This window comes from Coturnix japonica, chromosome 14 (assembly GCF_054131305.1).
Source record: "Coturnix japonica strain WE chromosome 14, WE-NBRP24, whole genome shotgun sequence".
NCBI classification, from domain to species: Eukaryota; Metazoa; Chordata; class Aves; order Galliformes; family Phasianidae; genus Coturnix; species Coturnix japonica.
The window spans coordinates 435,896-458,369 of record NC_140676.1 but is presented as its reverse complement, the minus strand read 5'-3'; the positions used below and the strand labels follow the sequence as shown (position 1 = coordinate 458,369).

Genomic DNA, 22,474 nt, shown 5'->3' with positions numbered 1-22,474 from the left:
CCGGTCCCGCTGTGCCGAGTCGGCTCCGTCCCCTCCTCAGCTGCTGTCTGAGCCCACACACCCAGCGCTCGGCGTCGTGGTGCCCGCGGTACGAGTGGAATTAGATGATTGTAGATAGGGATGAAAGAAATAGAGCGCCTGCGATGCTGGCAGCACGGATTATACGCGCTGGGGGATGGGATGGCGCTTCTGCTGCGTTCTGTTTGCTCTTCTGCTGCGCGGCCCCATTGCAGCAGGAGGGGCGGCCCCGGGGCCGTGCTGCCCTCCCCCCAGGCTGGAAAATGCAGGAAAAGTGCTTTTCGTTCCAGTTCTCCGACGGCGTCCCGTGGAACATCCCTCCCGCTGATGCCAACCCAGAGTCTGCTCGGGAGCGGGGCTGTGTCGCTGTGTCTGCGCTCCGCTCCCGGCACCATCCGGCTCCCAGTGGGTTCGCGGTGAGGAGCAGCGTCCAGGCGGGGACCTCAGCGCTGCCCCCTCCCGAGGGCTGCAGCCCCCGATGTGCGCTGTGAGCACAGCGCTGCTCCGCGGCCCGCAGGCGCTGTCGGGGAGATGTCGGCCCGCATCACCATTCCCCACATCACGCTCCTAAGAAAATGCTTTTTGCCCTCTTAGGTTAATCTGAAAAGGTCACATGTGACGTTGGCATGTGACTGCTGCCTGGAAGGACCGAGATCTTTTTTGAGCTTTCCTTTAAGGAAAGCACTGCCTGCCCACAGTGCCATCTCCTCACTGTGCCCTGCCAGCACTGCACGTGCTCTTACATCCATAGAACCACGGAACCACGGAATCATAGAATCTTCTCCTGCTTTGTCCAGCACGATGCCAGTGGTGCACCAAACTGACCCTGAGCTGCATGGGACTGTGCAGGATGGAGACAAAGCAAGGCCAATGCGGGGCCCGTTGGCTCCTCCATGGTCAATGCTTGGCCCGTGTGATGCATTTGGCACCCAAAGCTCGGTGCTCTGCACACCAGGTGTATGCCAGCAGCACTGTGCCTGGCTCTGGGCAGGTGAAGGGGCTGGCACTTAACGCCTGCTTGGGCACTAAGGAGGAGAGGAGAGTCGGGTCTGGCTGCAGCGGTGCTAATGATGGTTAGCATCGCGCTGAGGGCAGAGGGCTGCCGGACCAGGGCAGGTGGAGGGAGCTGACACACCGTTCTCCTTCCACAGTGCCCGGCACATGGGCTGAAATTGATTTCACAATGTTAGAGGTAAAATAACACTGTCATCAGAAAGATTTGCATCACGTGTTGCTGGTGTCCGTGTGGTGCCTCCTGCCAACAGCAGCGTTGGATTTATGGAAGTTTTCACTGCCTGCCCTAGATTAGTGGGGATGGTTTATGTCTTAAATTGCCCTCCTCCATTTCCCTGGGAAATCACCTCTGGGGAGGATTAACAGTCCTGCAGTGAAGTGATACCGTGGTTATAAAAATGCCACCTTCCTTGGTGCCCAGGAGCAGTGCAGTGTCTCTGAGGGCAGAGATCTCCCGGGGCTCAGTAAATCAGAGCCCGTTCTCATGTCAGTCCCTGACTGCAGCCCTCTGAGGAGCCCAGGCAGCTCATTTCATACCACTCTGAGCTGAGTTCCTGCCGCGCCGCGGCCAAGAGCTGTGAGCTGCTGTGGGTCCGTGTGGGTCACAGCGCTGTGTTCAGCTGCGTCTGAGCCGCGCTCAGCCCGGGGCAGCAGGAGGCGCTGGGTTGTGCCGGCGCTGCAGCCGCTGCTCCCACCGCGCTCCGCTTTCACGGCCTGTAAATATTTATGACCCGTTTACACGTTTCTTTCTTCCCTCCTGTGAGCGTTTTGCTGCGTTCAGCTGCTGGAAGGAAAGCGAGCTTCTCCTCGGGGCTGTTGCCAGGAAAACCAAAGGTGCTTTCCTGGAGCTGAGCAGCACGCGCGGCTCCTGGCTTTGGTTCCTCTCTTGTCTTGCTGTTCCTGCCCTGCAGCAGCAATGTGAGCGGTGCTGTTGGCTGCAAAGAGCTCTGCTCAGCAGTGGGGTTCTGCAGCAATCTGCAGCCCATGGCCGCAGCATTAGGGGTGCTTTGGTGGCTCCACTCAGTCCATGCTTAGCATGGACCACTCGGCACCTCATTGTACCTTCAGACCTCAGGGTACCTGCGAGGGGTCTCTGAGATCCAGTTGCTGCTCCCTTGAGGTGGGAGCTGCAGTGATGCAGTTGTCCATGGGTTTGTCCCATGCGCTGCAAGCAGGACTCGCTTCCTTGCAGTCCTTGCAGTCCTGATGATCAGCTGGATGCTGTGAGTCTGCTCCTCGCACACACCGCCATCCGCTGCACCAGCAGCGCTCTGTGCGCCCATGGAAGAGGAGTGCCAACTTAAACAAGAGCAAACATGGAGCCGCTCCAAGCTCACATGAATGAAAACATGAGCTTGAACGATGGGAGAAGGCAATTTGCTTTTATGGAGAGAGGTTTTCAGTGCTTCTGAATTACAGAAGTTCTGAATTTAATTCATGAAGGTTGCACAGCAGCACAGTGGCACAGTGCAAGGGGAGGCTGTCTGTCACCAGATCCCTGTGTGTGCTTTGCTCCAGGGCTGGAGAATAAGTGGGGCTTTGCAGAACATGGCCTGGTTTCCGTATCCCCACATCCAGGTGCTGTGATGAGGGCACGGCTGGGCTGTGCCATGGGGACCCTGGAGCTGAGCATCCCTGTGCTGTGCCACATCTGTGCTCCTCCACTGCAGATGGGCATTGGGTGGCTGCAGAACAAGCACCCACCTCCTGCAGGGCCGTGGGGCAGCCCGGCACCCTCCATGGCTGCTTAGGGGAGGAAAACTTCCCCTGCATGTAACCCACGATAAATATTTGAATGGCGTTAAATTCCCTATTCTGGCAAAAGCCCTCGTCGTGCTCATCCCTAATTGTGACTCACTGATGAATGTTTTGCTGTGAGAAACAGCAGCAGATGGCCCTGGGGGGAGGGGAATTGGGGGGGGGGGACAGTGGGGGCCACTGCAGCTGCACTGAGCACAGCACGGCACCGCCCTGCCCCCACAGCACTGCTCTGTGCCTATAGCTCTGCCCTATAGCACTGCTTGCCCCTATGGCACTGCCCTGCTCCTGTAGCGCTGCCCTGCTCCCATGTGTTAGCAAACTCCCATAGTAAGTCCTGGGGACAGAACTGCCCGTGTGGCCGCCTGCTGTAAGGATGCTTCCAGCCTGTGGGGTTTTTGCCCACTTTCTCCCTGTGCTGCAGTTCTGATGAGGTTCCAGCTTACTGTGCAGGCTGAGCTGCCCGGAGCCCCCCCCCTGTCTGCAGGCTGAACGCTGACTCCATCTGAGGGACAGTAAATCCCAGCCCCACGCAGCACAATGCAGGATGTTGAAAATGAAGCACTTAAAGCACAAATTGCCATCAAATTGCTCAGCGAAAATCCCCTCGTGCTGCAGTGGAGCCGTGGTTCTTTGATCTCTCCCGGCTCAGCTGCTGCCGCCAAAGAGATTTAAGCTCCGACTTCACTTTTTAGAACAGACTTTTCTTGACAGTTTCCTTTTAAGAAATAATCTCCCCCTAAGCTGTGGAGCAGAAGGGCTGCCGGCCCCACAGCTCGGCTCCAGCGCTGCAGGAAGGCTGTGCTATTTGCTCCCTAAGTCTGGCACTTAATCCCTGGAGCGGGCACTGCCGTGGGCTGTAGGGTTGTGCAAGGAGCTGTGCACCCCCAGCACTAAGTGTGCCCGTGTTGGCTGGGCACGGGGCTGTGCTCACTGACTGAGCTGTGCAGTTTCCTGGTTGCTGTGCCATACAGCTTTGTGCAATTTACAACACGAGGAAGTGTAACCTGTTTGGGATGCTGGAAGGAGCAATTACATGGCATAAAGCTGTGGCATGCAGTGATGCAAGGAGCAGGGCACTGTGCACAGCTCCGGCAGAAGGAAGGGGGGAGCTCAGGTTGGGCTCAGCCAGCAGAAGTTCCTTCTCCAGAAGGGCTGTGAAGCAGCAGCACAGGCTGTGCAGGGGGCAGGGGGTCACCGTCCCCGAGCTGTGGGGCTGTGGCTCTGAGCAACACACTTAAGGGGGCATGGAGGAATGGGTTGGGCTGAATCTGGGGGTCTCAGAGATCTTCTCCAGCCTCAGAGACTCAGTGATTCTGTAGTCAGGCTCCAGTGCTGGTGCTGAGCTGGGCAGCAGGAGGGAAGGAGCCAGCACTGCTCATTGGAGATGAGCTGCTATTATTAACTCATTTCATTTTAGCTGCGTGACCCTAATTTTGGCTGAGGAGCTTAGAAAAATGAAGAAGGGAAGGTTACTTTAATCTTCTTAAACTTCTGAGATTTCATGCTTGCTGCTTTTCGGCCCATGTCTTTCTGGAGCTCTGCTGTTCCCATTACCCCCCCAGGTGCTCTCACAGTGCTGGCTCTCAGCAAGTCCCGAGGGGCTCATCCTTGCACTGGGAGCACCAGGCTGGGTTGGCACCCACGGGGCCTCGTGTGCCCCAGACCTGTTCCTGCAGCACGAGCTGCTGAGTGCAGCTTTGGTGTGCTGAGGTGACAGCAGCCCAAGTACCTGCGGGGATGCCCCATTGATGGGCCATGTGCCACAGAGCACTGCTGCCAGCCTGAGTGTGCTCGGTTTGTTGTCTGAACTCCTCTGAATTGAGAAGAAAAGGACTGAGCACAGCTCGGGAGCAGGGAGCTGCCTGGCTCTGGTGGCAGCATCACCATCCTGCAGCAGCCCTGCAGCAATGTCAGCTCTTTAACTGCACCAGAAGCTTAAGGCAGAAGCAACAAACGCTCAGGTGTGGGCACTGGTGGCACTGAGTTGGCTGCTGTCGTGCTGCTGGGCCGGCATAAACCCTCCTTTGTAAGAACACACAGAGATCAAACCGGAATGCTTAAGCTGCTATTACGCAACAGACAGCTCTTTCAAGTTCTGATTTGCAAAGACAGCTCAGATAATTTCCTGAAAGACAGACTCATAATGATTAATTTAGAATATGTTTAATTCAAGTTAGAGAGATCAAAGAGGAAGCCTTTCCCCCCGTAATGCCGTTTGCATTCACACACTGTTGGTGGATGGAGGGCTGCTGCCTGGCGCTCCGTGTGGCTCTTTGTGTCAGTGCTGCACACCCTAGTGCCAATCTGGGGCATGGGTATGGAAAGGAAGACATGGATCCTGCAAACAAAGGGCCTTGAGGCGTGCAGGGCATGATGCTGCGGGCATCGCTGCTCTGCTGCTCCATCCTGCCCCTCATAGAGGGCAAAAACATAAAGCAAAATGCAGAGCATGGGTTGCAGGTTGGGCACTGCGCCGTGCTGAGGCTCTGGGGATCAGCAGCTGCTCTAATGTGGGGATGTGGCAGTGGGGGATGTGACAGTGGGGATGTGACAGTGGGCATGGTGGGATGGGGGTGGTCGCAATGGGGATCTGAGTGGCCTTTTCCAGCCTTAGTGACTCTGAGACTCTGTGTCCCCAGTCCCAGTCCCAGTCCCAGTGCTGTGGGCAGCGTGATGCTGAGTGCAGAGCTCTGCCTCTGCTCCTGGCTTTGGCTGATAGGACCCGTGGACACCCAAAGCACCCAGCCAGCAGCACCATGGTGTGGGGGCACAGTGTGGGTGGGTGCTGGGGCTCTGCTCTGTGAGCTAAAGTTACAGTGGGTGATCATAAATCAGACTGAAGGATGCTGGAGCGGTTACATCAACGCAAGTGTGAGGGGGTTGTGCACAACACTGCACGGCTTTATGCTCTATATGGGCTGATCCCACTGTTGATGGACCAGCCCTCATCTGGGGCTGCATGGCCTCGGGGGTGCATAGGGCATCCTCATGCGGCTCTGCTGCATCCCCAGCCCGATGTGACAGGTTCAGTACCTTCATCTCCCTGCCTGCTTCCTTGGTCCAGTATCTCAGCTCCCCCAACCCCGCTGCGCTGCCAATGCCGTTCCTGTCTTGCAGAGAGATGCCAAGGGGCAGTACCTGTTTGACCTCCTGTGCCACCACCTGAACCTGCTGGAGAAGGACTACTTCGGCATCCGCTTTGTGGACCCCGACAAGCAGAGGGTGAGCGGCTCAGTGCGGTGTGACTGAGGCCCTGTGTGGAGCACACAGCAGTATGGCTGCAGTCTGGTGCTGCATTGCATGCAGTGTGTGGTGCTGGGATGCTCTGCTGCTCCTGCTGCACCGTGTGCCCACCCCAGGCTGTGCAGTGCCCCCAGGGCTGCTCCCACCGCACACACTGCGGGCAGGGCTGGGCAGGGGATTGCCCCTGTGTGGGATTCTGGTTCCAGCAGTGTCCTGTTTGTGTCCCTGGTGGCAAATATTTGTTACAGAGCTGCTCCAATCCCTTCCTTTCTCATTTCAGCATTGGCTGGAGTTCACGAAGTCCGTTGTGAAGCAGATGAGGGGTAAGCATCGCTCCTGGTACAAGCAAAACACTGAGCAGTGTCTGCGTGGCAGTGCTTGGCACAGCTGGGTGCCCCCCATCCCCACAGCATATGGGGGGCACGAGGGCTGGTGTAGGCCACCCTGTGTGACCGGGGTGGGGGTGGGGTTGTGGTGCCCCATGGTTTGGTGCCGGGTTGGTGACAGTCCTGCTGTTCCCGCAGCCCAGCCGCCCTTCACCATGTGCTTCCGTGTCAAGTTCTACCCCACAGACCCTGCGGCACTGAAGGAGGAGATCACCAGGTGAGGGGGGGGGGGTGGGGCCCCAGGTTTGTGTTTGTGCTCAGCCCATGGGAAGGGCTATTTTGCCACCCAGCACGCAGCCCACCATGCACAGAGCCTGTGCTGCTGCTGCTCCTGCAGCACCCTCAGAGCAGAGCTGCACGCTGTGCACCCACCTCCTGCCCAGCACCTCTCCCCCCCTGCACTCCAGTGGGCACAGCAGGGTCTGCTGGCAAGAAACCTCCCTCCATGGTCTGCTTCATTACCTTACATGCTTATTATCTAAAAAACAAGCTATTCGAGATGATCCAGGGATACAGTGGGTGCATGAATGACTGAGGAAATGGACCCTGGATCCAGAACTTGGGTCTTGTGGCTCAAAGGCACCGGCCCCCGTGGGCAGCGCTGTGAGGGGGGCTCAGCCTCAGCGCTGCTGGGGGTGGGATGTGCCCCCAGCTGCGGGTTGGGGCTGGCAGCGCCTCACACCCGGGCTGTGCGTTACACGCGTGTGTGGCTGGGACAGCCCCGCTCGGGCCACGCGAGCTGCACTTGGCCAACGGGCTGTGTGCTGTGTGCTGTCTGCAGGTATTTAGTCTTCCTGCAGATCAAAAGAGATCTCTACCACGGCCGCCTCCTCTGCAAGACCTCTGACGCCGCGCTGCTGGCCGCCTATATCCTTCAAGGTAATGCTTCCTGACAAGATAAATCTGCTTTTCGCTCTGAGTCCCGATTACATTATTTCACTTACAACAGATCACTGCACCTCGAATACAAATGTCACCCGGCAAAGGGCCGTACTGCGGGGCTGGGTCGGGACCGTGCCGTGCGGGCTGCAGCCCCTGCGACCGCCTGGGGGCACTGGGGCTGTGGGGTGGGCGGTGTGGGGCTCCGGGGGGGGTGTGGTTAATATGGCTGAGCCATGAGCCCTCCCGTGCCCTCAGCGGGGCCGCTCACCACTTGTGTCCCCCCCCAGCTGAGATCGGTGACTACGACCCCGGGAAGCACCCGGAGGGCTACAGCTCCAAGTTCCAGTTCTTCCCGAAGCACTCGGAGAAGCTGGAGAGGAAGATTGCGGAGATCCACAAATCGGAGCTGAGGTAAAGGCTCGGTGAGCGCTGGGACCCTCGTGCTCGCCGTGCTCTGCCCTGCGCACAGCCCACCCCTCCCTTCTCCCTCCCGCAGCGGGCAGACACCGGCCACTTCTGAGCTGAACTTCCTAAGGAAGGCGCAGACCCTGGAGACCTACGGCGTGGACCCCCACCCCTGCAAGGTGAGCGCTCCTGGCAGCCAGCCCCGCACTGCTCCTTTTGGGCTGATACGCTGCAGAGGAGACCCACTGCCGTCCGTGGGGCTGGGAGTGCCACTGCATGGGGCAGCATCTGGGTGCCATAGAACCACTAAGGTTGGAAAAACCTCCCCCATTCCAACCGCAGCCCCACCACCACCACCACCATACCCATAACCAGGACAGCCCCCTCCCTGCCTGCACACCCACAGTGATGGAGCTTTCTGCTGGAAGCAGCTTTTATTGACTCTGACCCCACGCTGTGCTCCCCCAGACCCCCCCTGCACACAGAGGGATGCAGGGAGCAGAGCAGGAGGAGCTGGGCTGTGTAAATCCCCACTCACAGCCAACACGTGGGGAGAGCCACCCAGCGTGGAGCTGGGCTGAGCAGGGTCACAGCAGCACAGGGCTGGGTGCTGGCGCTGGGTAGGTACATGGGTGAGTGCTGCTGGTGCTGCTGATAGCTGGTGCTGGGGGAGCAGCTCCTGCACTGCTGTGCACTGATAGCTCTTATTGTGGGCAGTGTGTGCCCTGTGATACCCAGCAGTGGGGCTCACAGCGGGGTCACCCAGCAGTGGGGTCACCCAGCAGTGGGGTGGGGGCTCCCCAGGTGAGGCAGGGCCAGGTACTCCTGCCCACAGCACTCCTCATGCCCGTGGCTCAGCTCTGTGCTTTGCTTTGTGTGGGACAGGATTTGGGCTCTTTGTTCTCACCTGTTTACCCCAGGTGGATTGAAGTGAATTGTGATCCAGTCTTGGTGTGAACCTGACTTATTGTCTGCTCACATCCCGAGGATCCCTTCCTGCTCACCACACACCCCGTGCTGCTCCCACACTGTGTGCCTGGACGTGCTGTGGTTCCCCATCCCACAGCCGCCCTGCAACGCTGTCAGAGCCCAGCACAGCTCTGCGCTCTGCATGAGCCCCGATGCAGTTAATGAGTGCTTCCCCAGAGCCTGGTTGTTGTGATTAAGTGACTGCACTGCCCGGCTCTGTCCATGACACTAATTATGGGTTGTAAATGGCCGCGGTGCTGCCTGGCCGCTCAAACGCTGAACAAGATTTTGCCATCATGCAGTTTAATTATTAGTGAAAGGGCTGGCCAGGCACGTAACCATCTTCACTGCTTGTTGCTCACTTGTGAATTGATGGGATCGATGACAGCGATATTGCACGCTGTGCGTTGTGCTGGGGGCAGTACATGGGGCTGCAGGGATGTGGGGCTGGTGCATGCACAGTGCTGCAGTGCAGGGATCACGGCTGCAGCCCTTTGCCCTGGGCCCACCCCGGGTGCTGCTTTGCTGAGGAGCTGCTGTTCTCTTGCAGGACGTGTCGGGCAATGCAGCATTCCTGGCCTTCACACCCTTTGGGTTCGTCGTCCTGCAGGGAAACAAGAGGGTGCACTTCATCAAGTGGTGAGCGGCCCCGCACTGACCCTGTGCCCTGCAGCTCAGTGTGATGGGGAGGGGGTAAGCGCCAATGGGGCCGGGCAGCCTCTAATAGCACATCCCTGCCCTTGTCCCTGCAGGAATGAGGTGACCAAAATGAAGTTTGAGGGGAAGACCTTCTACCTGTACGTGAGTCAGAAGGAGGTGAGTGTGTTTCCTTTTGGGGCTGCCCTGCCTGGCTGTGGCCATGCTCTCTGTGCCGCTGTCATCCCACAGCTCCAGGCCAACACTCTTCTTTCTGCTGCAGGAGAAGAAAATTGTCCTCACCTACTTTGCCCCAACACCAGAAGCCTGCAAGCACCTCTGGAAGTGTGGAATAGAGAACCAGGCCTTCTACAAGTGAGTGCAGGGATGTGCTTTGCTCTGTGCTCCCCATGGGTCACTCCTGGGCTCACCAGTGTGGGGCAGTGCAGCGCTGTGCCCCCCTGCCCACAGCTCTAGGGCTGCTCCCAGCCCAGCAGGCTCCAATTATGCAATTAGAATTAATTGGGCAGAGAGAGAGCCTTAATCTGGGTGGGGTTATGGGGTGGAGGGGCAGCAGGCAGTGCCAGCACTCAGCATGGGGCTGCGCTGGGTGCTCAGAGCCTTCCTTGGCACTGCCTGCCTTTGTGCTTCCTAATGAGTTTTATTCTAATCAGCGAGATGTGAGATAAAGTGTGTAATGTATCCTCTTTGGGAATTCCGCAATCAGCGGCTGCAATCAGCAGGTTTCACTCCTCATTATATGAACATGAAATGGAATTGCAATATTGCTTTACAAATCTTTTTCTGATTAATAATGTCAGCGCTGGGTCTGCCCGGTGTGTGGGGTGAGGGCTGCTGGCTGCTCCTGCCCCACGCAGGGAGGTGGGGAGATGGGGCTGTGCTGTGGGGTGGGGAGCTGGCAGAGCACACACACGGTTCCCAGCCTTGTTCATTGGGACGTGTGCTGGGAGTTTCTTGTTCCCATGAGTGTGTGGCACTCACAGCCCATTGCCCTGCAGGTTGGAGAAGTCGAGCCAGGTCCGGACAGTGTCCAGCAGCAACCTGTTCTTCAAGGGGAGCCGCTTCCGATACAGGTAAATAAGGGGCAGATAAGGGGCAGATAACAGCCACTGCCAGCTGTTCTGGTGCAGGACAGCCACTGCAATGCCACCACCATGCATCCCCTATTCCCCAGCTGCCATTCCTCTCTCCTGCTCCAGAGATTCCATGATCACAGGGGCCGGGGGGAACTCCACAGGCTTTTCATGGCTTGGTTTGGTTTTTTTGAGGCCAAGGGATAAAACAATCATTGCATTCCTAAATTCTGCTCCCTGGAGAAGGCGCTGTGCATCTCTGCAGGGTGCAAGGCATCCCCAGCCATGGGGTGATGCCACCCCTGTGGGCAGTGCAGCGATGGGACCCCGGGCACGGAGGGCTGCCGTCCCTGTGCTCACACTGCTCTTCTTTCCACCTGCAGCGGCCGTGTTGCAAAAGAGGTGATGGAATCCAGTGCCAAGATCAAGCGGGAGCCGCCAGAGATCCACAGGTAAGGGCACCACAAACCTGGCACCGTGGGGCACAGGGGGCACCGTGCAGCCCCAGCAGGCGGCCCCTCACTGCTGCTCTCCCCCCAGGGCCGGGCTGGTGCCGAGCAGGAGCTGCCCCTCCATCACCCACGGCCCCCGGCTGAGCAGCGTGCCGCGCACCCGCAGGAGGGCTGTGCACATCTCCATCATGGAAGGTACGCACACGGGGCGGGCACACTCACCTGTGTGCATGGACATACAGAAAGCAGCTGCTGCTGCCTCTGCTCAGGGAGTGGGTAGCAAAGAGCTGACGCTGTGTGGCAGTTCCGGCTCAGGGCAATGGGGCTCCAGGGCTGACGTGAACAGGACCTGGATTTTAATGCTGCCATGATGATGCCTCGCCAGGAATGGGTGCACACGTCAGAGCTGTTCATGTCACTGCAGTGCAGCGCCTCCTGCATCCCCTGCTCTGTCACCTCCCATGAATCCCCCCCACAGCCGCAGGTTTGAGCTGCTTTGGGTGCTCAGCACAGCTGCACATGTGCTCACATTGGGTGTCCCTTTGTCTCCATGCATTTGGGGTCATTGAGGTGCTACTGCAACCTTGTGCTGTTGGGCTGCCCTGCGGTGCCATCCACATGCAGCCTGGGACCCCACAGTGCTCACAGGTTAGGGGACCTCGTGAGGACCTCCTGTGCCCATGGGAGCTCAAGGCTGGTTGGGGGCCGAGCTTTGGGGCCTGATAACAGGACCATCCCCTCCCCCCCAGCACCTCCCCCCAGATACTGTTACAGGATAGGGTGGCACACAGCCCCACACATCCATCACTGTGCCCGGCACGGTGCCCATGGCTGCTTTATGTCACCGTCACCTCGCTGATAGCTGTGACACCACAGGAGCCCAAAATAGTCCCGTGGGGCCACCAGTGTGCCACTGCTGGTGGGTCTGTGTCCCTGTGCTGCCGTCCCCACGCCATGGGGAAGTGCCTGGTGAAGATCACCACCCGGGTCAGCGTGCAGCTGCGCTTCATCAACCACTGCTGCCGCGCGGTGCGGGTGCGGGTGCTGGCGTTGGGGCCGCGGCTGCTGGCACGTGCCCTGGGGGCTCTGCCCCTGCTGCCCGCTGCCCCCGGCCCCAGCGCCAGCCCCCACGCTCCGGGTGGGCACGCAGCAGGTGAGGCCGGGGGGGGGTAGGGGGGGGTCCTGTGACAGCAGCCCCAGGGGGTGAGGGATGTGGGGTTGGGGTACAGGGAGCGCTGGGTGCCCCCCCAGTGGGATGTCATTACCACTGACCCCTCTGTTTGGAGCTGGGCTCCGTGTTCCCTACATTTCTCAGCTCATGGAGGTGGGGGTGGCAGCACGGGTTGGCTGTCACTGCCCTCCCCATTGGGGATAGGGGGGATGGCTGTCAGTGCCCTGAGTCGTGTGAAGCAGCTGTCGGGGTGTGAATGTGTTTGTCTGTGCCCGCGCTGTGCTGCTAAGCCCCGCACTATGCCCTGTGCTATGCCCACAGCTCCGTGCTAAGCCCCAGGCTATGCCCCCCACTATGCCTGCAGCCCCGTGCTAAGCTCCCTGCTAAGCCCCTTGCTATGTCCTGTGCTATGCTGTGTGCTATGCCATGTGCTATGCCCCTGCTGTGCCCACAGCCCTACAGGCATCCGGCAGCACTGCAAGCAGGAGGTGGCAGAGTATGGGAATGTACTGGGGCAGCACCCATAGTACAGCGCTGGGGCCCTGTGCCCCCTCCCCATCCCATCCCCCCCAGGAAATGTCCCTGAGCTGCAGCTTGCTGCTGCTGCCCAACCCCTGCTGCGCTTTTACAGCAGCTGTGGGGGGAGGTGGGGATTTGTTTTTTCCTGTTAGTGGGTAGAAGGGCCCCCCTTGCCCTGCCTGCAGCCTTCAGCCCTAAAGGGCAGCTCAGGCTCAGCTGTAACCTGAGCAGGGCTGGGCACACAGCCGTGTTTGCAGCCATTTCTGCTGCTGGAAAGCAGGGCTGGGTCACACAGTTACAGGTGCCAACTGCCCCAGCCCTGAGCTGCACACAGCTGTGCGTGCAGGGGGCTGTGAGGGCTCCTCCCACCCAACCGTATCTGATTCTATCATATGATTTATGGTGAGATGGAATGGAATGGAAAATGATGGCATGCAGAAGGATGGAATGGGACAGTACAGAATGAAGTTGGATGGAATGGAAGGGAGCTGAATGGAAAGGAATGGGACAGAATGGAATGGCATGGCATGGCATGCAAGAGAGTGGGATAGGATAGAATGGAATGGCATGGAATGAAACGGAATGGGGTAGAATGGGATGGTATGAAATGGGTTGGAATAGCATGAAGCAGAATGGGATTGAATGGAATGATGTGGAATGAAATAGAATGGAATAGCATGGCATGGAATGGAATGAAAGAGTGGAATGGAACAGAATAGAACAGCACAGAGCACCCTACGCTGCAGAAGCAGAACAACACACTAGGACAGCGGGGGCGGTTTGGGGCCGGGACTGCTCCGTGCCCCACATGCTGACCCCCCCCCCACTATCCCCCAGGCCTGGAGTCGCTCCGTGACAGCGCCCACTCCACGCCGGTTCGCTCCGCCTCCCACGGCGACGCCTTCGTGCCCCACGGCCGCGGCGGCCGCGGCGGCCGCGCCGAGAGCAGCGAACGCGTGGCCATCATCGCCGACGAGAGCTACAGCCCCGCGGACAGCGTGCTGCCCACGCCGGTGGCCGAGCACAGCCTGGAGCTGCTGCTGCTGTCCCGGCAGCTGAACGGAGCCCCGTGCAGCATCGAGGAGGAGAAGGAGTCGGAGGCCGGCACGCCCGGCACGGAGCCCGAGGAGCCGCGCGAGCTGCGCGCACTGTGCTCGGCTGCCGGCGGCGGCCCGAGGGCGGAACAGGTGAATAAGTTTGTTTTAAGTGTCCTCCGTTTGCTCCTCGTGACAGTGGGACTCCTCTTTGTCTTGCTCCTCCTCCTCATCGTCCTTACCGAGTCCGACCTTGACACCGCCTTTTTCCGCGATATCCGCCAGACCCCCGAGTTCGAGCAGTTCCATTACCAATACTTTTGTCCCCTCAGGCGCTGGTTTGCCTGCAAGCTCCGCGCCGTGGTGGCTCTGCTCACTGACACCTGAGGCCCCGCGGCCCCAGCGCCGGTCGTTCCGCGGGAGAAGAGCGGAAGCGCCGCGGGGGTCCCCGCCCCCTCGGGGCGATGGGGGAGAACCCAATAACGAGAGGAATTTCTTTTGCTATTAACGCTCATCCTCGCGCCCCTCCCGGGGCCGCATTGCGCAGGATGCTCCCCGTCTCACCGTGCCGCAGGACCCCCCCCCCCCAGCCCCGTGCCGCCCTTTGGGGACCCCGGCAGCGCCACGGCCCCGCGCTCGGCTCCTTTTGTACAAATGACTGTTTGGAGGTCTATTTTAACAACGAGAAGCTATTTTTGTTATCGAGCCCGAGTCTTTTTGTTTTGTTTTTAACTTTCCGCCCGGGGCCCGGCGGGGCGGTGGATGTTTGTGGTCCATTGCTGCGCTCTGGGAGGCGGAGAGCGGCGACTTCAGGACTTTGCCGAAGACAAAAGGACGCGCTGCAGGACGGGAGGTAACGCCGGGATGTCGCCGAGCAGCCATCGCTCCCCATCCATCCTTCAGCCAAAACACGCCGACAGCTCGTGGCGCCCGTGGGAGCCGGTCAGCGGGGACGGCCCTTCCCCAGGAGCAATAACGCCGGTCCGGGAGCGCTGCGGCCGCCGCTGGACGCGGGGCGAGAGGCCGAGCAGCTCCGCTTCATCTCAGGGAGAGATCGCACGGCAACGGGGCCGCCGCTCAGCCCGGACGGGACGGACGGGACGGGCACGGGGCGCGGCTACGCGGTGCCACCGGCAGCCAGACAGCCATGCAGCATGGCAATGCGGTGCAGCACGGCAATGCGGTGCAGCACGGCCACGAGGTGCAGCACGGCCATGGCCACGCGCGGAGCCCCCCGTGGGCCGGTTGCGCTGTGCCACCACGCGGCCGCCGTCCCCGCTCGGCCCCCATTGACCCCGTTTATGCAACGTAGCCGAGTTCACTCGTAGTGTAGTGTTCCTACCTCAGCCCGTAGTCAGTGTGTCTATGCAGTGCGTGGTAGCCCCCGCCCGGTGCCCGCGGCACCGCCGACCTCGGCCTCCTCCATCCGCTTCCTTTAGCACAGCCAGAGCGTCGGCCCCGCGGAACCCGCCGTGCTCACCCGGCATTTCCCCGCAGCGCCGTGGCCGTGGCCGTGGCCGTGGCCGTGGCTGCGTCCCGGTGTTCGGCACCTCTTAGTTCTACGTCCTTGTATCCGGATGTCGTTCCCGTAGGTTCCCATATCGAACAACAGCGGCGCCGTAACGCGCCGCATCTCCGCAGTAGTGGGTGAGATACCGGAAATGTGAATTTCTTAGTTTTCATAAGAAAAACCTCGGAACTGACCTTTCATGTGCCAAATCCTGTCAGCCACATTGTCCTTCGAAATGTACCTTTTTCTACATATTCGATATCTTAGTGAGCAGAAATTCATCGGTGCCATGGAAAGTATTTTTAAACTGAAATAAATATTTAAATATCATGGGGAAAAAAAAACACAAAAAAAACCCCCACCCCAGCCCGCCTTGGTTTGACATTTGTTTGCTCTCACACACCTCAAAGCCCAGATGTGCCACATTGTGCCCCATGACGCCTCCAATTGTGCCCCTGGCTGTACCCCATGTCCCAGCTGTTCCTCCAGATGCTCCACATGCCCCAGCTATTGCCCCAGCTGCACCACTTGCCTCCCCACTGTGCCCCACACCTCCCCTCATCAGGTCCTCCTGCTCTACCTCCACACACCCCACCTGTGTCTCCTGCCCCAGCTGCACCCACCCCACAACCCAGAGCTGCTGAATGCCCCACATCCTTCAATGGTAACCTTGATCTAAGTAAGCTTACCCTCAGGGAACAGCCATCTGACCACATCACGTCTTCTTTTTTGCTATTTTGATATAAACCACCTTTAGATTAAACATCCTTTTATTGAAAGGAACGCCGAACCATAAACACAGACCAAGCACTTAAAAGATCAGCTTTGTCCCACGACAGCACAGTTGCAGTTCTCTCACCCACAGCTCCATGCAGGACAACCCCCCCCCCCCACCCACCTACTCCATGAAGACGTGCAGGCGGCCGCTGGAGTTGCCCCCCACGAGGATGTTCCTGGTGGGGTGGAATGCATTGATGGAGCACACGGAGCCCAGGTGCTCGGGGCTGCAGAAGGCGTGAAGCAGCAGCCCCGTGTCCTGGAACACCTCGATCTGCCTGGGCCGTGCCATGCTGCCCACCACAAAGCACTGCTCCTGCTTGGGGTCCCACACTGCGCGGAAGCGCGTCAGCCAGCGGCCCGTGTTGTTGTTGTGCCTGCAGAGCAGAGAGGAGCAGATGCAGAAGTGCAGAAGGAAGGCACCAACATCTACACCACGTGTCTGCCAAAACCCATCCTGCTGCCCCTACACACTGCCACATCCAACTGCTGGGCACAGGGCTGCAAAGGGATAAAGAAATGAAACGGAGCACAAGAGAAGTCAGAGGACACGTGGAAATGAATGGCTATCGATGGGTCATGGTTGGACTTCATGGTCTTAGAGGCCTTTTCCAACCTTAATTATCCTGTGCCTCCACGCCTCAAAGCAGCCTCAGTTGCCCCATCCCTGAGGTGATGCCCACACCAAGGGGACAAGCCTGGAGGCTGGTAGAGCTCTGCAGGCAGCAGCACCCCTTGGAAACACATCCCTCACTGCTCAGTAACCCTTCCTATGTTAGAAACTCAGAGAGAAAGCACTCGAGCAGAGTGCACTGCAGCAGTCAGAAGCTGCTGCCTCCTGGCTGCGAGCACCCCATGCAGCCCCAACACAGCCCCAACCCAGCAGAGCCCACCCCACTGTACCTGACCGTGCAGAGGAGGGCAGAGTTGGCCGATAAAGAGCTGGTGTCATAGACCCTGTAGGACAAAACAGTGTGTGCTGATGGACACTACGTGCGGTAGAAGAGGCAGCCCCACCTCGTGGAGCACTCAGTGCAGGACCACGGGCACACAGAATGCAGCACTCGGCTGTGAGCACTGAGATCCCAACCAACAAATGACCCAGGGCACTGCAGGCTCAGCCCCCCCCATGGGCTCAGCCCCCCCATGGCCTCACCTCAGCTTGTCGTCTGCACACACCGTGACCACGCGGTGCCCGCTGATGGGTGAGAAGTACGCGGAGGCCACGCTCTTGCTGTGCCCACGCAGGGCACTCACTGCTTTGTTCCCACTGCGCCGCAGCCATCGCATGTCGTAGACACGGACGTCGCTGTAACGCAGCAGGTGAGCAGGTAAGGGATTGTAAAACGAGATTCTATCATTTCAAATGCTGCTGAGGACTAAAAATGGGTCTTTCTAAGAGCCAAGGAAGCCAGGAGCAGCCAGCAACACTGAGAACCACCCAGCACAGCTCCTGCTCTGCACAGAGCCCATTACAGCAGGGATCAGAGCAATGCCCACAGCGGGGATCACAGCAATGCGTGTTCTGAGCTACGTACACAGAGCCTGCAGCAAGGAAGTACTGCTTGTCCACGGGGTGCACGTCCACCGTCCTCGTCATTTTGAAGCCGATGTCTGCAGAGAGCTCCGGTGACGTCCCCGGGGTCCGTCTGTCCACCACAGCCACTGTGCCATCCCACAGCCCCACAATGGCCGTGTGGGCACCGTCTTCCAGGAAAGCGAAGGAGGAGAGGCTGTCCTCACTTCTGTAAATCTGAGTGCCAGAGGGGCAAAGGAAAGTACAGCTATACAGCCCAGCACAACAAACACACACCCGCAGCACCAAACACCGTGGGCATTTTTTGTATATTGAAACTCTACAGGCAGTGACCTGATCAGAGCTCCAGCCTCAGCTCCCTGTTGCATGACCTGTCCCCACAGCAGGCAATTAACCACCCCACCTGAGCCAGCCCCATGCCCTGCTCTCAGAGCTGCTCCATGCAGACAGGTTGGACTACCAGCAAACGGAGGCCCTTAAACTGCTGCAGAAAGCAGGCACAGCACTCTGCTCCCTCAGAGCCCAAGAAGAGCAAAGTCATCTAACACAGGCTGTGTGCTGGCTTTAGTTCTTTAAGCCGCTCCCATTCCCCACCTTTAAGCAGTGCTGCTTTTGGGAAGGGGCACACAGTGTATTTAGTTCCAGCCTCCTTCCTGCTACAGTGAAGAGCTGCGGCCACCTCAGGCACAGTGCGATCAGCTGGGCAGCACCTCCGCCTTCATGACAGCAAACAAAGCCACCTCATGTGCCCCCATAGAAATGGGACCTCCCCTGTTAACAACCCACATGTAACACCTGGGCTGCAATGGGAGCAGCACCGCGCAGCACCCACCTCATCAAACACCGCCCTGCTGACATCACCGCAGCGCAGCGAGTCGTGGCTCAGGGACAGCAGCTGTGCGGGGTGGGAGGGCGAGAAGTGCAGGCAGTTGACGGACAAGTTGTGTGGGGTGAAGAGCTGAGCTCCTTCCTCACTCGTGCGGCTCTGAACAACAAAAGCCAATAAACGGATGCTTGGAGCCGTTGCAGCGCTTCCCACTGACTGCCCAGCTGTGCAGCACAGGCTGCTCCGTGGGACCACAGGGTGCTGCAGGAGGGGCTGCAGAGGTCGGCGGTCTCCAACAACGTGCATTATGTGTGTGGAGCATTTCAAACGCCTCCAGCTGAGGCGGCACACAGCTGAAGCTGCTCGGCCCAGCACAAACCCAGAACCCAAAGTGCTGAGCATCCCTCCCGCTCAGCTCCCACAGCAGCACAGCTCCCAGGGCAGCAGAATTGGTTCACAGTGCAGCGCGGTGCTGCCAGGCAGAGGAGCACACTTACAACGTCCCAGAGCCCGACGTGGCCGTATTTGTCCCCAGCTGCCACCAGCACGGCGCTCTCTGTGGGGTGGATGGCCACGGAGCACACACGGCCGCTCACCACCTTCCTGATGCCGTCCTCGCGCAGCAGCATGCAGCTCAGGGCAGCCTGGTACCTGCACACACCACGTCAGCCACCCCAGGGCGGAGCAGACCCAGCCCAGGGTCTGTGCCACCTCCCCTTACCTCGCCATGTCACACGTGCGCTTTTCAGTGTTGTTATTCTTCATCTGAGGATTGAAAAGAGACGCGGATCAGAACAAGATCATGTAGGACATGAGCAACGTCATCCAGAGATGCCACCAAAGGCAGCCGGCCGTACCTCACTCAGCTGCAGCCAGGTGCCCAGCGCTGTTTCACTCTTCTCCTGCCCACCCGTGGCCATGGGCAGCGGGCCGGCAGGGACCTGCAACATGGGGTCACATCAACCATGGGCACAAAGCTGAGCATAACTGCCTGCACCTGAACATAGACTGCAGCGCCTGGGGACCCTCAGCAGCACCCCAGGGTGCACTGCCTCATTAATGGCCCCTTGAGCATCAGCCACCTCCCAGCAAACACCGACCAGCTCCCATGGGATGCAGGCACTGCACTGCTTGGGGTGCACGCTCCCCTTCTGCCAGCAGCACAGCCCCACACAGCCCTGAGAGCTTTCCAGGAAGCACAGCACAGCAGTACTGACTGCAGTTGGCTGCCCCCAGCAGATCACAGCTGTATCCCCCTGCAGCCCCCCCAGCCCCGTCCCCATCTCACATATTCCTGCTCCTCCTCCTGTGCTGGTGCCTCCACCTGCGGGACCTCTGGGGGCTGCATCCTCTGGAGCCGCATGGACCTGCGCTGCACCGTGCTGCCCTCGGCCTTCCTGGGCTTTGCTCTGCAATGACAGCACTGTGAACGAACAGAACTCCTCCATGATTCCTGAGCAGAACTCTGCAGCCCGGCCCTACAGCACAGATACCTGAACCCAACCGCACCGCCCTGCACTGCCATCACTGCTTCCTTTGGTGACAGCAGCACGCAGCAGAGCAGTGGCAGCGCACACAGATTTATGACACTTGTTTCCTTGTATTACATCCTGACGCCGCTTTCCTGCCATCCCTCCTCATTTATAATTCATCCTCCCTCTCACTGATCTGCTCATCTTCTCCCTCCTTTCATCACAGCTCCCATTACTTCGCATCTAACACAGCGCGTTTCCCTGCTCCGCTCAGCTCTCCTGCCCTCTGCTCACACCACTCAGTGCTTCTCCATTGGCCAAAACAAAGAAATATTTCAGGGAAAGAGAACAAAAAGAAACAGAAAAGCACCAAAACACCTTCAGACAAGTAGGACGGAGGGAGAGCACTGACATTAGGTCAGAAGGGCGCTCACAGCAGCACCTGTGTGCCATGGGATGGCAAAGCAGAGCAGCTCAGCTCAGCAGGGACACGGGGAGCAGCCCCCCAGCCCACCCGGCAGCTTTACCTCTTGGTGGCATGAGCTGGTCCCTTGGCTACGATTTCACGGAGTCTTGCAGCTGACTTCGGAACAGAAAGGCAGAGGTTAGAAACAGCCCGAGCTCTACAAGAACAGCCGCCCAAAGGCTGCAATGAGCGATAGTTATTCCCAACAAATAACGAGGACTTGCTGCCGCAGCCCGAACGCTGCCCGGGAGCCCCGGAGCTGCTCCCTTACAAAGCAACGGGAAACCGAACGGCGCCGGCTGAACGCAGCGCTCAGTTCAGCTCGCAGCTCAACCCCCCGGTCCGTTCTATAGACCCACAGCGGCGCCCCGTGCCCGGTCCGGCTCCATCCGCCCCCGCTGTGCGCACCGTCCGGCCGCGCCGCTCCCCCCACCCGGTAACACGGGGCCGCTCCGACCCGGCAGCACGACCGGGAACCGGCCCGACCTCGTGCAGCTTCAGAGCAGCGAAGAACTTGGCGTTCTCGGAGATGTTCTTCAGCCGTTTCCTCTCGTACGCCGACAGCCGCGGGCTCCCGTCCTGCAGCGAAACGGCCCGGTAACGCGCGGCGGGATACGGGGGGGGGAGCGGGGGAGGGGGACAGAGGGGGACAGAGGGGGACAGAGCGGGATCCGCTCCGTGCCGTGCCGGTGTCCCGCACCCACCTGACCCGGCTCCGTCCCGTCGCTGTCTCCGTCCGTCCCGCTGTCCGCGTGCTCCGGGCTGTAGCGCTCCTCGCGCCGCCGCTTCTCGTCCCCCCCCGCCGCCCCGGCCCCGCCGTAGTCGCCCAACAGCCGCTTCTGGGGCAGCCGGCGGCCGGGGGCGGGGAGCGGCGTCAGCAGCACGCGGAGCTGCGGGGAGCGGCGGGGGGCGGCATGAGGGGCCGGGGGGGGAGCGGAGGGGGGCGGCGGGGTGCGCTCCTGGGGGGGGAAACGTGGAGAGACGCGGCGGTGAGCGGGGAGACGGACCGAGCCCAGCAGGACCGAGTCGAACCGAGCCGAGTCGGGCCGAGCCGCCCCCAGCTCCCGGCCCCCACCTGCATCTGCTGCCGGGATCGCGGCGACAGCTCCGTGCGCTCCCCCGCCGCCGTGCCGCCCTGCGCCGCCATCTGCACCGCGATCACGGCGGGGCGGAGCGGGATCTTCCCGCGTCCCGAAGCGGCTCCGCCCAGCACAAGGCGCCTGACGGGAGCGGGGCGGGGCGACGAGCGGGACATGGAGCGGGACATGGAGCGGGATAATGAGCGGGACATGGAGCGGGACATGGAGCGGGACATGGAGCGGGACATGGAGCGGGGCAGTGAGCGGGACATGGAGCGGGACATGGAGCGGGACATGGAGCGGGACACGGAGCGGGGCAGTGAGCGGGACTCGGGGCTCGGCGGCGTGTCGTGCGGGGCGAGCCGCGTCCCGAGACCGGAGCGGCGCTGCAGGCGGCACGGAGACATGCGGTACCAGCGCCCTACGGCTGCACCGCACCGCACCGCATCGCAGCGCATCGCAGCGCATCGCAGCGCATGGCGGGGCCGGGGAGGCTGGAGGGGCCCTGGGGAACCCATCGGGGAACCCACCCACCCCCACCTGTAACTCCCCGCTTTACATCCCGTCCCTCCCGCACAACGCGCTGTTCTCGCCCCCAGCCCCTCGGCTCCCATCCGGTGTCCCGCGCTGCTTCAGGACGGACAAGGACAGGAAGGGGTTAATGCCGAGCGCGCCTTGTGTTATGCAAAACCCATCGGAGCGCTCCCGGCTCGTCGCTCACCGTCAGCTGATGGGGCCGCTCCCCCCGGCGCTGAGCGCAGCAGCTGCCCCGGCTCCAACCGCACCGCACGTGGACAAAGCCCCGCATGGCTGACGGCCCGAACTGCCCGGGGCTGCAGGTACCGGCACAGGGCGCACAGCAAAGCGGCAGCTGAACAGCGCGGGGTGCACAGCAGCAATGCGGGGTTTTATACATCAGGTTAACAGCCCGAGAGGGTGGTGATGCAATGGAACAGGCTGCCCAAGGAGGCTGTGGATGCCCCATCCCTGCAGGCATTCAAGGCCAGGCTGGATGTGGCTCTGGGCAGCCTGTGCTGCTGGTTGGTGACCCTGCACACAGCAGGGGTTGGAGCTGGATGGTCACTGTGGGCCTTTGCAGCCCAGGCCGTTTTATGATCCTATGTAAACTCACAGAGCCCCTCAGCTTCCAGGTACTTACACAGCCAGCAAGGGAGGACAGGGGGTCACATCCTTGGGCTGCACAGCTCCAGTAACCGCTTCTG

General features: G+C 60.1%; 2 protein-coding genes across 4 annotated transcripts in view; one reads left to right on the top strand and one right to left on the bottom strand.

The window, feature by feature from the left end:
* The window catches only part of FRMD5 (FERM domain containing 5), a 38,474-nt gene extending 23,014 nt beyond the window's left edge, over positions 1-15,460 (top strand). For 2 of the 3 annotated variants that reach the window (XM_015873445.3, XM_015873446.3), the window contains exons 2-14: positions 5,911-6,015; positions 6,317-6,359; positions 6,561-6,639; positions 7,204-7,301; positions 7,592-7,715; positions 7,801-7,888; positions 9,229-9,317; positions 9,431-9,494; positions 9,598-9,689; positions 10,334-10,408; positions 10,792-10,860; positions 10,949-11,055; positions 13,388-15,460. In XM_015873445.3, the coding sequence (XP_015728931.2) occupies positions 5,911-6,015; positions 6,317-6,359; positions 6,561-6,639; positions 7,204-7,301; positions 7,592-7,715; positions 7,801-7,888; positions 9,229-9,317; positions 9,431-9,494; positions 9,598-9,689; positions 10,334-10,408; positions 10,792-10,860; positions 10,949-11,055; positions 13,388-13,971 (1,617 nt within the window). In that variant the 3' untranslated portion in view covers positions 13,972-15,460. The remainder of the gene's footprint in view (positions 1-5,910; positions 6,016-6,316; positions 6,360-6,560; positions 6,640-7,203; positions 7,302-7,591; positions 7,716-7,800; positions 7,889-9,228; positions 9,318-9,430; positions 9,495-9,597; positions 9,690-10,333; positions 10,409-10,791; positions 10,861-10,948; positions 11,056-13,387) is intronic. The other variant, XM_015873447.3, reaches the window with a different exon arrangement.
* A 386-nt stretch (positions 15,461-15,846) lies between these two features.
* Positions 15,847-21,384, bottom strand: WDR76 (WD repeat domain 76). The gene is made up of 13 exons (XM_015873393.3): positions 21,248-21,384; positions 20,877-21,131; positions 20,659-20,751; positions 20,234-20,289; positions 19,523-19,643; positions 19,092-19,175; positions 18,956-18,999; positions 18,732-18,885; positions 18,241-18,393; positions 17,410-17,624; positions 17,028-17,180; positions 16,775-16,828; positions 15,847-16,248 (listed from the first exon to the last, which is right to left on the bottom strand). Exons 1-13 carry the CDS (start codon positions 21,317-21,319, stop codon positions 15,993-15,995), a joined length of 1,710 nt encoding a protein of 569 aa, XP_015728879.3. The 5' UTR covers positions 21,320-21,384; the 3' UTR covers positions 15,847-15,992.
* Positions 21,385-22,474: the final 1,090 nt, after the last annotated feature.